Source organism: Sorex araneus, chromosome 4 (assembly GCF_027595985.1).
Source record: "Sorex araneus isolate mSorAra2 chromosome 4, mSorAra2.pri, whole genome shotgun sequence".
NCBI classification, from domain to species: domain Eukaryota; kingdom Metazoa; phylum Chordata; class Mammalia; order Eulipotyphla; family Soricidae; genus Sorex; species Sorex araneus.
Genome location: NC_073305.1, coordinates 134,605,401 through 134,621,488, shown reverse-complemented (window position 1 = coordinate 134,621,488; position 16,088 = coordinate 134,605,401). Strand labels below are relative to the sequence as shown.

Sequence of the window (16,088 nt, the reverse complement as noted above, 5' to 3'; positions counted from 1 at the left end):
GTGACTACAGTTAACAACACTGTGTCACATATTAAAGTTACAAAGAGCATATGTTAAAAGTCCTCATTAGTATACAAGAGATAGTATAGGGATTAAGGTTCACTCCCAGGCATCATGGATGGTCACCCAATCCCTGCCAGGAGTGATCCCTAAGCACCGACATATAGGGTGCAAAGAGTAAAATAAAATTTAAAAGTTGTTTTTTTATATTTTTATTTACATATGTAAATAAAATTAAAAATTACAAGGGAAAAATATGCCTTGGTGATGGAAGTTAAGACTTATTTTGGAGGCCATTCTTCAATGTACAAAAACAACACAGCTTTACACTGTAAACCTGAACTTAACACTAATGACAATTATAGCTGAAAAGTAGACAAGGAAAGTAAGATTTCTACTTCTTTTCCCCCTGAAATTCATTTTTCTTAGTGACATTGTCTGTATTCCTCTAGCTAACACATTGATTACCCTGTCTCCAAACACAGAAATTTCTCAGCGATAACAGCCTGTCTAATGAGCAGGACTCCACGTGTTGCAAGCATCACAACCAGGTGTATCTCTATTTGCAACCCAGCCTGTCTCTTCCAACCTATGTTGTTTCCTTGGGCTACCAAAATAAATGACCACAAATTCAGGGGATGCAAACAATGGAAGTGCATTCTCCCACAGAATCAGATGCTACATGTCCAAAATCAAGTTGCCCGCAGGGCCCTGGCTTCCTCTCCAAGCCCTGGGTAAAGAATTTGCCTGGCCCCTTCTGGAAGCTTCTGGAAAAACCCTGCTGTTCCGTGACTTAACCTACATTTCTTCAACCTCTATCTAGGTTTCCCCACCTTGCATCTAGAGAGTTCTCTCATCTCCTTGTGAGGAAATCATTAGCCCTTCATCATCAAGTGATCATTATCTACCTCTATAAAAGAACTGGTTTTCCAAAAAGATCACTTTCTGGGATTCTAGGAAGACATAACTTTTAGAGAAATAGTTTCCAACCCACTACAGTTCCCATAAAAAATGGGACCCTGGGAGTGGCTCAAGGGCAAAACAGCACCTGCCATACAAGTATGAGACCTTGAGTTCCATTCGTGGTGCCACCCACATGTGTAGTGTCAAGTTCAGGTGCCACTGGTGCTGCTACCTGGGACCCAGGGGCCACAACACAATGTACAATCTCCAGTCAGGTGTGTGTGGGACCCCCAGCACGCACCCCTGCCAGAAGTGGAACCCCAACAAACAGAAGGCGTGTGAACGTCAGCTGCCATGTGTGAGCAGCATAGTCTAATGAGTAGGACCCCTCGTGTGCAAGCATCACAACCAGATGTGGGACCCTGGGGAAGCTCTGCAATGAAACGCACGCTGGTGCTCCCTGGTTACTGCAACAGCAGCAACAAAAGGAAGGGAGGAAAAACAAAGTTAAGATAAACCACCAGTACCAAAATATGGGGCAAAGCGGCAGGAGATGACAACTCACAGCATTACGTAATTTTAAATGTCCTCAGCTAAAATTCTCAATGGATTCATGACTACTAAATCTAATGGAAAATGTTGTCATTTTTCTCTCTTTTTTTTTTAACCTCCCCCATGGGGTAACTATAGTCTAGGACAATATCAAATATCCCAAACAGAACAGTTCTAAAACACAGAACCCTTCCATGGAAGCAGACACCTGACTCACTCAGAAAAAATGTGGTATTATGTCAAGTTAAACATAAATATGTCATTAGTGCTGGGGAGCCAAACAATGAAAATCAGTAGGGGACATCTTTCAGTTAAAAGTGCTTTTTTTGGGGGAAAAAAAAGGTGCTTTTGTACAGTGAACCATTTGGGGATAGCAAATGGTCCATGTATCTTAGAAGATCAGTTTCCTTCTAAAAAATTTATAAGCATTGTACATCTATTTTATTTTGTGTTAAGTCAAGTATTACTTTAACTTTGTGGGGGGAAATACTCAAAATGAGCTTAAGACTTGTGTACTCCCTCTGCTGGCTCTGGATTTAAAATAAACTCTCCGCGGCTCCAGGAGTCAGTTATTAATTTCACTAAACATCAGAAGCAAAGGAAAAAAAATTATGCGAATTCTCTCCTACACATGTGCAAACATCTTGATATAAACAAAAAGTCATAAAAACCGCTTGCCCACTCACACCTGTGTTCTCGACCACAATCTCACGGGCCTGCCTCTACATCTCTCTGCTTGCAGCTTGCTCTTTTTAAGCTCCTGTTCTCTCCTGAACACATATTTCATTCCTTGTCCCCAGCCCCCATCTTTCTTTGCTTTCGGTTGTTTTTTTTTTTTCAGGTTTTTGTTGGTGGTGGTTTGTTTGGTGTAGTTTTGTTTTGGTTTCTGTCCTTGGGCCATACCTGGTGATGCTCAGGGTTTACTCCTGCTCTACACTCAAGGATCACTCCTGGCAGACTCGGGAGACCACATGGGGTTCCAGAGATTGAACCTGGGCCAGCTGTGTGCAAGGCAAGTGCCCTGCCTGCTGTACTATCACTCAATAAGTTTCATTCAATAAAAACTACACTGGGTAACTGAAGGAAAAACAAATATCATAAAAATTTACTTACTGAAAACTGCCAAAGTTATCTTTGTGGATGTGTTGTGGGTTCAAATGAGAGGAAAGCTAAAACATTTAGGGGATTCCTATAGTGGTCTTGTCCAGTCATGTGCCACGAGATTCTCCTGCTCTGCACTCAACTCTCTCCCCCCACAGAGCAGTGGGACATCCTGGCATGGCAAATCCTCAGAAAGTCACCTCTCTTATTCATAGCACACAAGCACTGGAGCAGCAAGTTACTGAAAGGACCACAGTTATCAAAGAAGTTAGTTTCACTTTGGTTTTGTTTTGGGGGGCCACACCCAGCTGTGCTCAGGGTTTTCTCCTGGCAGGCTCAGGGGACTATCTGGGATGCTGGGAACAGAACCTTGCTATACTATCTCTCTAGCCCCAAATTAATTTCACTTTGTGTAGTTACACTATAACAACTGACGTGCTGCAGAGAAAAGTCTGAATGAAAATCAAAGTCCCTCCAAAAGATATGACTAAAATGTAGATGTGAGAACAGCCCAGGTCAAATCAAATACCAATCACACACACGAGTTTCACAAGAGAGGAGCAAGACATCCCAATATTCTCTCAATCTCTGCTTATTGTACTTAAATTTTTTCAACGGAGGAGACTGTGACAGAGGTGAAAGTCGTTTGAGAAATAAAATTGTTAGATACCAACTCTAGGGAGCAAAGCCATCAGAATGGGAAGGTTATACAGACGTTATCGGTAGCCTAACGGCACAGTAACACCCAGCAGACCCGCAGGCTGGCCCTGACATCTGAAAGACTGCTTGCTAATTCTTTCACATATAACTTTAATTTTCCTATGAACAGATTTTTTTTTTTAAATGCTCATGGCACACAATGCAGAACATTCAGACCTGGTTTCAACCCGCAGCTCTGCTCCCGTAAGAAGTAGGTAAGAACAGTGAAGAATCCCTCTGGAAACTCTGCCAGAGAGAACTCGCCACTTTGTAAAGTAGGGTGCATGCAGAGGGCAGACTTTCAACTTTCTCTTAATGAAAGGCCACTTGAACCTCAGGCTTCCCTATGACGCTAACCCTTACTTTGGTGTGAGCCAGTCTAGAAAGCAGGGAAGAAACAGCAGGAAAGAGTAAATGAAATGGGAGCTTGCAGACCTGCAGGCCAACAGCACAGACACCAAGAGCTGTGAAACCGCAGGGGCCTGCAGCAGACAGCGAAGGCAGCAGCGCCGGGCCTCCTGATGACAACATTCTTAGTTCTGCTCAAGCTGAGGGTCCCTAGCCAGTCCCTCTCATGCTTCTGGCCTGTGCCTTACCTATAAAGTGAAACAGTTTAATATGCTGGACAACAGTCTATTTTACTTAGAAACATGAGGCAAGAGGCAGCACAGCTCAAGGCACCACAGCCACTCAAAGAGGGAAGCCGATCCTCATCTAGGCCACCTGAGATACAACCCACGATCCCAGGTACTCACAGATGCGCTTATCCAGGTGGATTTGCAATTGCCCCGGCTTCTCCCAAACAGCCCGAAACCACAGGAGCCAGGATACATTGACCTTCTACCTCCAGAGAAAGCTAAAAACCACCTACAGAGAAGTAAGAGACCTGCTCCGAGCTAGAACTCAACACCAACTTTTTGCCACTTGCCAGGAACTTTTCTACAGAAAGCTGAAAACGTAGAAGAAAGCACACGTACAGATGAGGAAAAAAAAAGGCAAAAACCATGAACAAGGACGAGATCACAAAGCACAGATTTTTGCATGTTCATTTTTGTCTTCGCCCAGTGGCAGGTCAGCTCTGGCTAACTGGACTCTCATATGCCTGCGTTACAGTGCCGTGCCTGGAGTCCTGCCGTCAGTGCCCTGCACACAGCTCGTCCGCAGTAAATATTCAACGAGCGAATGAAATGAGATGTGATATAAGTGACTGTCAAGGATTTCTCAGTGATGTGTTGCTCATTTGCTGTGCACCAGCTTGCTGTCACATCCTCTGATGCTAACCCACCTCACATCCTCCAACGCTAACCCATCTCACACCCACTGAAGCTAAGCCACCTCACACCCATTGAAGCTAACCCACCTACAGACATGCAGCCCGGCTCCTTCCACAGTAGCAAGAAGCCAAAATGGGTCCTCGAGGTATCTCAGTTTGTGATACAGGAGACTGCACTGAGAAAAATGAGGAATCAAGAATAGGTAAGTCTGCTCCCTGAACGCAAGAGTGTCAATGGAAACAAAATAAATTTCTCAATTCTCTCCAGTTCCAAGATTCTGGAACTTTATTTATCAGCCATGGTGAGTAGGCTACCTCACCAGAAGGCCTCAGTCTTAACTCTCCGTTTTTCCTAATTCTGAGTGGATGGTAACTGCTAAACTTTTTCTAAACCAAAAGAAAATACCAACTTTTCAGTAAGACAATGCTTTGTCATTAACATTTTCCAAATGAAAACATCTTGTGGGTCTTCAGAAGAATCACAGAGTATTAAAAAAAAGTTTAACTACAAAATGTTCTTCTGTGGTGTCATTCTCTTAAAATAGAACCCTCCTAAAATCTTCTAAAAATAAGCCTGCTATAGTTTCATTTCATTTTCTAAGAAGCAGATAAACCTACAGAAACAAAACACTTTGCTTCTTTTTTAAAAATCTACACGGGGCTTACAGATCAAACTTTGAAAGGGCCAATTTCTTCACTTCACAGGGCGATGACAAAGCTTTGAAAAAGAGGAAAGACAGTCCCCCTAGTGTACTGCTCTTGTAGAAAGGGGAACTATATGAGTTGAGAATCACTGACAAAGACAGTTCTGCTCAAGGAAATGACAAAACAGTGTTTTGGCAACCTGGGCCCAGCAAAGGGCTGATTCCTCCCTTTAGTAAGGTGCTCCAAAATCACAAGGCAGCAGGGAACAGCCTTGGTCACTTAAAAAGGAATGTTTTTTAAAGTTAATGTAAAAGTTGCTGATAAAACGCTGCCCTCTCGATGCAGTGTATAGAGAAGGCACTAGCTGCATTAAGGTCGCCAAAGGAGCCTGTGAAGCACCAGAACAGTCAAGACATTTCTGAAGCGCCCACAGAAACTCAGGGCCACCTAATGTGATTGTGTTTTGACCCACAGGAAATGCCAGTGTGGGGGTGTAGGCAAGAAAGTGGGGGAAATGCAGGCTTTACCACAAAACCCCTGGAGTCCCAAATGTCTGCCCAGAAGAGGAGGAACCAAGAGAACTCAGCAGTTCCACCATCCACCACGGGTGCAGTGCAAGCAAGCTTAATCTGAGTTAAAGGAAATGTAACCTTTTCCCCTTTTAACCACATCTGACTCTACAATTCTACTAATGTGCCTGAGGTAAGGGAACCTGTAAGATAGCCATCACTTTTCCCCTAGGCACAACCAGCAAGTGACAAATTTAAGTTAACCAAGAGTTAACTTTTTGTAACAATGTTAGGGCTTTGAAGTAGTTACTGCCTGCCACCTTCATCACTTCATTGTTTCCCAAATACTCACAGAGGTGGGAACTGAGCTACACTGGCTCTGTCTGGAAATAGTCATCTATTTGCTGCTAAAAGCACCAAGATAGTTGAGTCTGAGAGACAAACATGCTTTTCAGGAAAGCAACTTCTGCTTATATAAAACCACTCCTTCCTTGCTAAAAGAGGGTGAAAAAAAAATCAATTTAAAGAGAAAAATGCTGTAATAAAGGACACAGACCTTAGAACTGAGGCTAATTATCCCACAGCAACTAGCCACATGATGTTACAAAAGTCATTATCTTGAAAAATTAGGTTTTTCAACTATAAAAAAAGGGGGGGTGGGGGAGGGGGTTGAACTAGATAAACAAACCTCAACCCGGCTGCATATCAGAATCACCTGAGAACTAAAAAATAAATAAATAAATAAATAAAAATGCAAAGCCACATGTTATTCCACTTAAGAAACCCTGGGTTTTGGTATTTTAAACTTTTAGAAGATTCTAATGTGCAATCAGAGCTTCAAACCCCTGAAAGTGATTCTGCTCTCTAAGCCTCTTTTTAAGTTCTTTCATTCTGGTATTAAAGTGTTAATTTGGGCTACAAAATTGTGGTTATATCTCGTAATGCAGTGGCCCAAAATGCAAGTAGCAAAGTAAACCCTACAGACTGTGTCTAGGTGCACAAGTGAGAAAAGGAAATCCTGAATTCTAGGCAATTTCAGAAATTAAAAAAGCCTTATACATAACTCAGAATGAAAGTAGCATGGTTTCAAGGCTTATGCACGCTTCCAAGATGACTAATCATGATAGCAATCAGCTCCTGAAACTTGGACGCATGGAAATGGGTCACAATTAGTTCCTGACCTCTCCCTTTTCCCTCTTCTTCCACCCCCACTAACCACGGACACACAAAAAGATTGGCTATTAGTCATAATCAGAATATGAAACTAGCCACAGTTTCAAAGGACCTTCTTCATCATCAAAGATTTGGAAGTTCCTGCATGGCTGCATCTTTTGAAGAAGGTCATCTTACAGAAACCCTTTAACTAGATTATATTTCTATTGTCTTCGAGGATTAGTTGCCATGTGATATTCAAAACCAGAGTAAAATCTGAAGTAAAAATAATCATAAACTATGTGCGCCACATTAAACATATAGAACTTGAGAGTTTCAATTTACAATATTTCCTAAGATTTTTAAAGAGAAATTAGAGAAGGAAACGGGAACCCCTAAGACCAAAAACTGGTTATAACATAACACCACAAAGTTTGTGAGTGGGCCCAAATTTTCTATCTCAAGTCTTACACCGTACATGAAAATATAGCTATAGCCAGTCTCAGTTCATGAACACTTTTGTTAATACCACTTCCTCAAGCAAATCTTCAAGAAAAATCAAACACTTAAACTGTTACAATCCTTATTAGCCTTATTATTTTCATAAAGAATGTTATTCGGAGAACTTTTTTATAATCTTAAAAAAGATCCAGAAAAAGTGAAAACCTTTCCTCTGCTAGCTTTTTAGTTGAGAGAACTTTTTAACAGAACCTCTGCATTAAATTCAAAACATTCAGGACTAAGTTTCAAGCATAAAAAACTCAAAAAATATTGCAAAACCGATATCCATCATCTTAGATCCTATAAATTCATCCCTCCCTGACACTATACATAAACTAACCCTCACTATCACCTGCAAAAAAAAAGACTTTAAAGTCACTACATTAGTGCAGTAACATATTAGCACTGCTCTGAAATGAACTTAAGTCTCATCCTTTCTGTAAGAAGTCCTCGTATCACAAAACTGGCATTCCTTTGCAAAGCAATAAAATTAAGCCAAATATTAAGTTCATACCTTTCTTCAAGGAAATGACTGAGATTTGTGAAATAATACCAATGCATGCATTTTACTCCTTAAGAATCTGACCAAGGCCATTTTATTCTGGCCATGATAAAAGTGTCTGTAAAGGTGCTTTGCAGTATTGAAGTCTAAAGCAAGTTACAATGAATTCTTTAGCTTTTTCACAAACCGGTTCCTCTCCAATGGGTCAGTTCACTCACTGAGGTTAAAGTGTTCTTATTCCATACTGGAACTCAGAATGGATTCTGGTTATCCAGAATGGATACAGGGCTCCCCCAAAGACAATGAAGGAAAGGTTAGAAGAAGCATCTACCTCAGAAAAAGGCTAACTTGCACTGTAGAAGCATCTGGTAAGTGACAGATAGCATCTCCCCCTGGCAGGGCTCTCTGGCCTGGTACTGAGGCATTCCTGTCTTAGGGGATGAGGCCAAGAGGAAGAGGTACCCAGGAAGCAGTTGGGTATCAGCAGCCCAGCACGGTCAGAGGAGTTCATCTCTGCCGATGCCCAACTGCAAGGAAGTCATTACATCATAGGCCTTTCCACACCTCTCCCTGACCACGTGTCCCGCGCCCGGGGAGGAGGAGATGGGCCGGTAGAGCGCCTCTCCTCAGGTTCACTTGTAGGGAGAAGCCATTGTGCCCCGGCGCTGCTATCCAACTTCCCTCCCAGGGGCCTGGAGGAAACGCCAAGCTCTCCAGACCCTCTAAAGCCAGTGCCCGGCTTCCGCAGAGCAGCAGGTGTGCCGGCACGCCCTCTCCCCGCCCCCACCAACTCAGGTGGTCCTTCTGGGTTCCCGGATATCTGAAAGGCTAACTCAGGGGGGCAGGTTTACCAGAAACACGTTCCTAAGAAATAAAGACGTGAGCGCGGGCAGGGAAGAAGAGGCAAAGGTTTGCCAAAGCTGCTTGCTTCCAAACTGGCTCCGGGTGCCGCTGGGAATGAACAAGCGACCCGCCCCAAACTTGGGGCTCGAGGGCCGTGGTTCGCCTCCAGCGAGTGCCAATGTACCGCGCTCCGCGAGCACACGCAACCACCTTCTCCGGGCACCGAGTAGCCAACACACCCTGAGACCCACCCCTCCTCGGTCCACCGCAGCGCCCCCCGCCGCGCCCCCACTTGGGAGACTTCCACTCCAAAGTTGGCCGCGTACCTACCTCCGCCGGGCGGTCCTGAGAATCCAGCAAACGCGCTTGGGCCCGCCCGTCCTACCTCCCTTCCCGCGCGGCCCCTTCTCCTAGCCATGACCTAAGCTCCCACTCCACCCCGAGGCACCTCGCTCCCCGAGGCAGTCCCCAGGTTCTCCTCCTCCGGGAGTCGTAAGGAGCCTCCCCGAAACCTGGCTGCCAGGCCCCTGTCCCCCGCGCCCGCGGGCGCGCTCCGACGCATCCCGGGGCGCGTGGCGCGCGCTGCGCAGGAGGCCCGAACGGCCGGGCGGGCGGGCGGGCCGCCCCAGGTGGGTACGCACCTTCCAGCCGGCGGAGCTGTTGCTGTCGCCCTTATCCTTGAAGTAGGGCACGCAGCGGACCATCCACTCGTAGATCTGGGACAGGGTGAGCCGTTTGTCCGGGGAGCTCTCGATGGCGCGAGTGATGAGGTCGGCGTAGGACAGGTTTCCCCAGGCGTTCCGCCGCGACGAGCATTTCCTCGGCTGCCCCGAGCCCCCCGCCGCCCCCGGCTGCGGTGGGGGCAGCGGCTGCTGGGGCTGCAGCGGCGTCAGTGTCCCGCCGCCCAGCGCACCCGCCGCCGAGGCTGGCCCCGCGCCGGGGTCTTGGCCGCCAGGCGCCAGCAGGCGGGCCGAGTCCTCCAGGAGCAACCCGGGGCAGCTCAGCGCGACGCTCCCGCCGCCGCCGCCGCCGCCGATCGCCATGGCCGAGCCCGCTCGGCCGCCGCCGCCGTCCTCGTCGTCTTCATCGTCCTCCTCCTCGGGGATCATGGAGTCCGCGGCCGCCTCCCCCGAGGGCTTGGCCGGGCTCCCCTGGAGCTCCGGCCTCTGCAGGGGCCACGTACAGGAGCGCGGCCGGCTCTGGGGCTCGAACTCCGGGTCCAGCTCCACTTCGAGCGGCGAGAGCGGCGCCGGCGAGGCCGGCGTCTCTGCCATCTTCGCCGCCCACCCGCTCGCTCGCTTCGCCCGCCCGCGGCTCGGGCTCGCTCGCTCTCTCCTCTCGGGCCCGGGTGGGGTGCGGCGGGGGGAAGGGAGCGACGGGGGGGGCGCCGCGAAGGCTCGGGGTGGGGGCTCCGGGGCGCCGCCGCTGCTACTGACGCCGCCTGGGGGGGAAGCACGAGACGGGGGAGAAGGAGAGTTGGTTACCGCGGGCTGGAGCCCCGCGCTCGGCCAGTCCTCGCCCGCCGCCGCCGCCGCCGCTGCCTACGGCACCGCGCCCGCCTACCCGGAGCAGGCAGACCTGGAGACGTGCGTCCCGCGAACCTGGCGCAGCAGACGCCGCCCCCTGGCCAGGCCGTGGGGGAGCCGCGAGCGAATCGACGGGCGGGCCCGGGGCAGCCCCCTCCCCCCTCCGTGTCGCCGCCGCCGCTGCTGCCGCCGCCCCGGCCGCAGGTCTCCCCGGGGCGAGGTGCGGGGCGGGGAGGCAGGGGGAGGGGCGGGGGAGGGGCGCGGGCCGCGCCTTTAAAACGCGCCGCAGCCGGGCTGGCGCAGCTCCGCCGCGGGGGCCCCGAGCCGAACGTGCGTTTGTTTATGTTTCGCTCCGGCCCGCTCCAGCGCTTCCCGCCGCGGCGCCAAAGTCAGGGGCGTCTCAGGCTCCTCGCCCCTTCCCCGACCCCTGCAGCCTCAGTGCTCCCCGGGCCACCCCCAGTGCTGCAGAGCGACCCGGGGTACCGCGCGGGCAAGCGCCCCTCTCCTCCCGGTTGCGCCCGCGGGCTGGGAGGGCAAACGCGCTCCCGTGCAGCCGGATCCTCCTTTACCCACCAGCCTGGAAGACAGGCGGGGAAGAAGGGATGGGGCGGGGGGCTCGGCGGGGTCGCCAAGGGGCGAGTCCCGCAGGAGTAGCCACTGGCGGAAGGGGGAGGTCCAGGGGGGGCTTCCCTCGCGGCTGTGGCGCCCTCCGCTCTCGCCCTCTCCCTGGAAGGCCCGGGGGAAGGGGGTAAGTCGGACAGAAATCTTCCAACAGGTCGGGCAGCGCCAAGTCTTCCCCCGCCGCCGGAAAGCCCGGCCAGCACGCTCATCACCTCCTTGCACCCGCTGCTGCCATCTTGACAGTTTTTCCTCCCCCCCTTCACTCAAGTCCTTTTTAAAAACACGAGCGGGAGAGAAGGAGGGCGCGCACACGGAGTCACGGGGAGGGGAAAAAAGGGAAGCGCCTGGGCCAGCTCGGAAGCAGATCCGGAGTCACCACCGGGGAAGGCTGCCGCCCCGCTCGCTGCACAAGCACCGGCGCCTACCTCGGTTCCTTCCCCTTCAGGGACGAGCCGGGAGGACGCACGATCCCGCTCGGGCCCGGGGCGCGGCGAAGAAGGGGCGCGCAAGCTGGGCGAAGGAGAGGCGCTCCGGCCGCCGCAGCCCGCGCGAGGACCCGCCTGTCAGCCTGCGCGCCGCCGCCGCCTTCCACATTCCTCGTCCTCCCTTCCACGAGCAGGACGGCCGCGGCAGCAGCACAAAGTTATAGACACACGCAGGGTGCCTCAACCTAGGCTGACGGCGGGCGGGCGGGTCTCCGCCCAGGGGGAGGGCTGGGCGGCGGGCCTGGGCAAGCGAGCGAGCGAGCGGGTGTGCGTGCGTCTGTGTGTGTGTGTGTGTCTGTGTGTGTGTGTGTGTGAATGTAGGCGCGTGTGTTTATGTGCTCACACGCGCGCCTGCGCGGCCGGCTCCGCGGGGCTGCGGGCCGGACTCGGCGGGCTCCCGCAGCCGTCGCCGCCGGGCTCCTCCTCCCTCCCGCGAGCCTCCAAACGACAACAAAGCGCGGCGCGGAAGGCGGAGGAGAGGGGGCGAGGGGGTGCAGCGCCTCAAACGCCCGGCGGAGCGCAGCCGCGTGGCCTCTCCAACTCGGCGCAAGGCGCCCCGCCGTCCCGAGGGGGGAGGGTCCCCCAAGCCTTGCGCGCCAGGCAGTCGGGCTCCGGGCCCGCCCTGGTGTCTCCGGTCCCCCTTAAGAACCGGACAGCAAGTCACACCCGCGATGTGCTGCTGACCACCAAGGGTTACCTTGGCGTGGGCTACTGACACGCGACGGATGTTGGTGCCCGCGGGACTTTGATCGGGCACCAAAAGGGTTTGGCGCTGAGTCTCTTGCCTTAGGCGCTCGACCTCAACCGTGCTCCTCTTTTCCTGGATTTCACGGTCACTGAGGTTGGGGAGTGCAACTAACTCAGCAAAACAGCACGAGTCCCCAGTCCCAAACACAGGAGCAGGCTTTGAACACTTTGGAAACGGGAATTCACAATCCGAATGGAAAATTACTTCTAATCTGCTGGTGACAGTATAGCAGCAGCTAGTTGTGCTTTTTTTTTTTAACTTTACAAAGGACTCTCCGTTCCGGGGAGAAGGAGTCTCTTTAACAAGTCCTCCGTCTACGATCTGTGCGTGTGTGCGCGAGAAAAGAGTACATGCCACACGCAACAGGGAAGTCTCTCGGGGCTCTGATTCATAAATAACTCCTCCGACCACTCCTTCAATCCTGTCGAGTTACTGGCCCTATTTTAGTCCAAAGTGGGCTCCGCGACTGCCCCCACAACCCAAAAAGGTCCAACAGAACGTTTTGCAGGAGTCCTCCCGAACAGCCCGACTCCAGGCTCCGGGCTTTGCGCAGAGCCCGTCACTCAAGTGACGCACGGCCCCGCCCCCGCACCAAGCTAGTTCGACGCGTACAAACAGATGATGTCATTGTGTCCACACGCGCGTGACCCGGGAGCGCTGCGCCGCGCGGCCATTCGCTGCGCCGCTGACACGTCAAGGCACGCCGCGCGCTGACTGGCCGCGGCCAGCAGTCTCCAAGCCCCAGACGCCCCTCTCCGCCCACCGCCCCCGCCCCGCCGCAAATAATAAACAATCGAGTAAAATTCTAAGGCAGGAAGGAGGGAAGGGAAGCGAGGAGGGAGAGAGATCCATCCCGAAGCCCGTCCTTCGCGCGCAGACGGTGGGAGAGTTAAAGCGGGGCAGGGAGGAGGGGGACGGGAGAGGACAGGGAAGGGCGGCAGGGGGCAGACCTTGGGGCGATAGTCCCGCCGCGAGAGCAAAGTTGGAGAGCGCTCCGCAGGGCGCTCCGGCCACTCCGGGGGTGCGCTAGGGCCCCGAGGCCGCCGGGCTCCGGGGGCGCAGCGGGCGGCCCGTCGGAGGGGCGGAGACTGAGGCGCGCAGGGGCGCGGCGGGCGGAGCCGGCCGACACGTGCGGGAGGCGGGCGGGCGCGCGCGGCTCTGGCTCGCCCCGGGCGCGCGGCGGCAGCAGCTGCGGCGCGCGCTTGTTTACCAGCGCACGTGGGTGTTATTTTTAAATGGAATGTTGTGCTGGAGGCTCGGCTGAGTGGCTGGCGCGTGGGGCTGCCCGCGCCGGCTGGGGGACGCGGCGGGTCCTGCGCCACGGCCGGCCTCTCTTCTAGCTGCCGATCGCTGGCCACAGGGGTTGTCTCGTTCCCACCCCCTCCACTGCGGCCTTCCTGCGCGGCGCGCGTCTCGGACCGAGACCCCGCTGGCGAATTTCGCGCTCTCCAGCCTGAATGGCGAAGACAGGTTCCCGCCACGGCGTGCCACCTTCTTTGGCCCCGGCCTGGCGCTCTCTCCCATGTCACATCCCGGGAACAAAGCCACCTGCTTCTCTCCGCCTTGGAGGCTCGGGAGCAGATTTCACGTTGCTCACGTACTCACTGGCGCGCGCGCACACCCACACACACACACACATACACACACACACACGCACGCACACCTGGCCGCGAGGTGGGCTTTCATCGCTCTCCTGCATGGTTCGTGCCCTCCTTCCCTCCCTCCCTCCGACGTCGCCCGGCCCTGAGTCTCGGTCTCCTGGGCACACAGCTCTGCCCATCAGAAATGGCTCCTGCTACCTCGGGTTGTCTTTGGAAGGAGGAAGTCTGGGCAAGGGAGCTCTGCGCCTGCTTCCTGGGCATGCTCCTCTCCTAATGGAGAACCTCAGAGTTGGTTCATAGCCTGGCAGCATGGACCGTCATCGAGGACCCCTTTTCTCTAAAGAGCCTGAGGAGGAGAAGGGGGCTGTAGAGCTTAGTCCGAACCCTGGTGTGTGCTCCGCTTTGCAAGAGCAGCGGGAAAGCCAGATCACCCTGGAAGAGACAGACGGCAAAAAAGCCAAGGAACATTCAGTTGCTTGTTTCTTAACGTTCATGGCACGCTGAAAAAAATTCATCTTTTTTTTTTCTCTAAGTAATCTTTTGTCATTAAAGGCTGACCTGCAGAAGCAGGAAGAATGTGTTTACAGAATCTGGGCTCTGGGCCCTCAGATTTTACTATAAACATGTTGAGTGTCCATTTACAGAAAGCATATCCCAAAGGCATTCCAAGAAATGGAAGAGCCAGCGGATTAATCGAGCTCTTTGTGACCCTTTTGGTAACAAACATGTGGGGAAATGGGGGGCAACATGGTCCAAATATTTGCAAAAAAGAAAAGTTCGGATAAAATGTATAAGAAGTCAGTATTTTTCCTTATTTAAGAGTTTGAAAACATGCAAAGTACATGTATATGGAGAGAGAGAGAGAGTTGAGTAAGCTTCAAATAAGTTAAGGGAGGACCAAAACTTTTTTTTAAAAAAAGCATGTGCCTTGCATGCATCAGACCAAGTGTTAGGTACCCAGCACCACATATGGATCCCACAAAAAAAATTACTTTTCAATTTTTTTCTCAAAATTGAATATTCATCTTGGTAAGTGTATGCAGTATCCAAAGAATTTACCTTTGCCATCTGTCTCTGGGCAAAACTTTGAAAATGCAAATTGGACCTCATGATTGTTCCCTTTTGGCCTGAAATTGCTTGACTTGAACCATTGCCATCCCCCTGTACACTTCTTGATTTTTCTCTATTCTCCCCACCATTTCGGCTTTTTAACAGAGGAAAACTGAAGATGTGACAGTTAGAAAAGGAAAAGGAAAGCATTATTTTTTGCAAGAGGTTTTGGTCAACATTGTCCTCATTTATTATTTTTTCTATAGATAAATTAGGAGTGACTGCTCCATTTTTGTTCCATGTCTGAAGGAACAATTTTTTTAATTTAAAAAAATGTTTATATCATAAGCTAAGTTGATCCCCCACTACAAACATCCCAGGATCAGGGCTTGGTGGGAGACAGCAGGGCTCTCCTTTGAAGTTCCACACTCAGCACCTGGGTCCTTACCCAGCTTACCTGCACCCAGGTGCACTGCATATGCTGACCCCTGACCTGACCCTAAACCCTAGGTCCTGAGCCCACTGCCTGTGGATGCTCACTTCCCTCTTTGCTTGGCTCTGCAGCTCTGAACAATGTGGGATGGAAACACACAATATAAGCTCCTCACAAATCTGTGGCGCGTTAGGGAAGAAAAAAGAAGCCAATTTGGGTTAGTAGCTAGTCCCTGTCTTCTAATAACCTCATTAGTCCCTTCCTCTGCCTCCTTCCTCTGCCTTCCCTGTTGTGAACTGTGCTACTACATGGAAAACATTTGTTGAACACGAAGTACTAGTTGATCTTTGGCTTGTCCTTTGGGGCATCACACCAGACATGTTTCATTACCACCCACTCCAGGAGCTCCCTTCCCCTTCACCTCTTTCTGGTATGGTCTCCCCAAGTCACCAGAGAGATTGCTCCACAGTTCATTTGGGGTAGAAGGAAAAGAAGGGATCCCCACCACCACCACCCATAAAAGAGTAAAAATACACCTGACTCAGATTTGCACAGGCAAGAGAAAGTGGAAAGGACTCTATTTTCTTATTATGAGTTGTCACTTACCATGCAGACCCTGAAGAAGTACTTCTTTTTGATGTTTGGTTTCAGCCACCAAAGACCATATGAGGGGGAGTCACATGGCTTCACTGATCAACTGTGTGGCCTTGAGTTGTTACTTCTGAGCTTCCTGCCTCAACCACAGGAGGACAAGAAAACCTTGAGGTTTGATGGAAGGCTTGTTTTAAAGGAGATGATGAATCTAAAGCATTTAGGAGTAGAATCCAAAAGAGAAAGACCACTAAGGAAAGGGGGCCCACACCCAACAAGGGACCAAGTGGTGGCAGGGATGGAACCCAGGCCTCCTGCTTGCAAGGCCTGAGCTCCAGCCCTCCAAGCTCTCT

General features: G+C 51.5%; 1 protein-coding gene across 4 annotated transcripts in view; it reads right to left on the bottom strand.

Moving 5' to 3' along the window:
• FOXO3 (forkhead box O3) overlaps positions 1-13,150 on the bottom strand; it is a 114,786-nt gene extending 101,636 nt beyond the window's left edge. The window contains exons 1-2 of one of the 4 annotated variants that reach the window (XM_055134327.1): positions 13,011-13,150; positions 9,322-10,121 (exon numbers count right to left, since the gene is read on the bottom strand). In XM_055134327.1, coding sequence (XP_054990302.1) covers positions 9,322-9,954 — 633 coding nt within the window. In that variant the 5' untranslated portion in view covers positions 9,955-10,121; positions 13,011-13,150. Of the gene's footprint in view, positions 1-9,321; positions 10,122-10,243; positions 10,451-11,252; positions 11,434-13,010 lie in introns of those variants that run through there. The other 3 variants (XM_055134326.1, XM_055134328.1, XM_055134329.1) reach the window with 3 other exon arrangements.
• Positions 13,151-16,088: the final 2,938 nt, after the last annotated feature.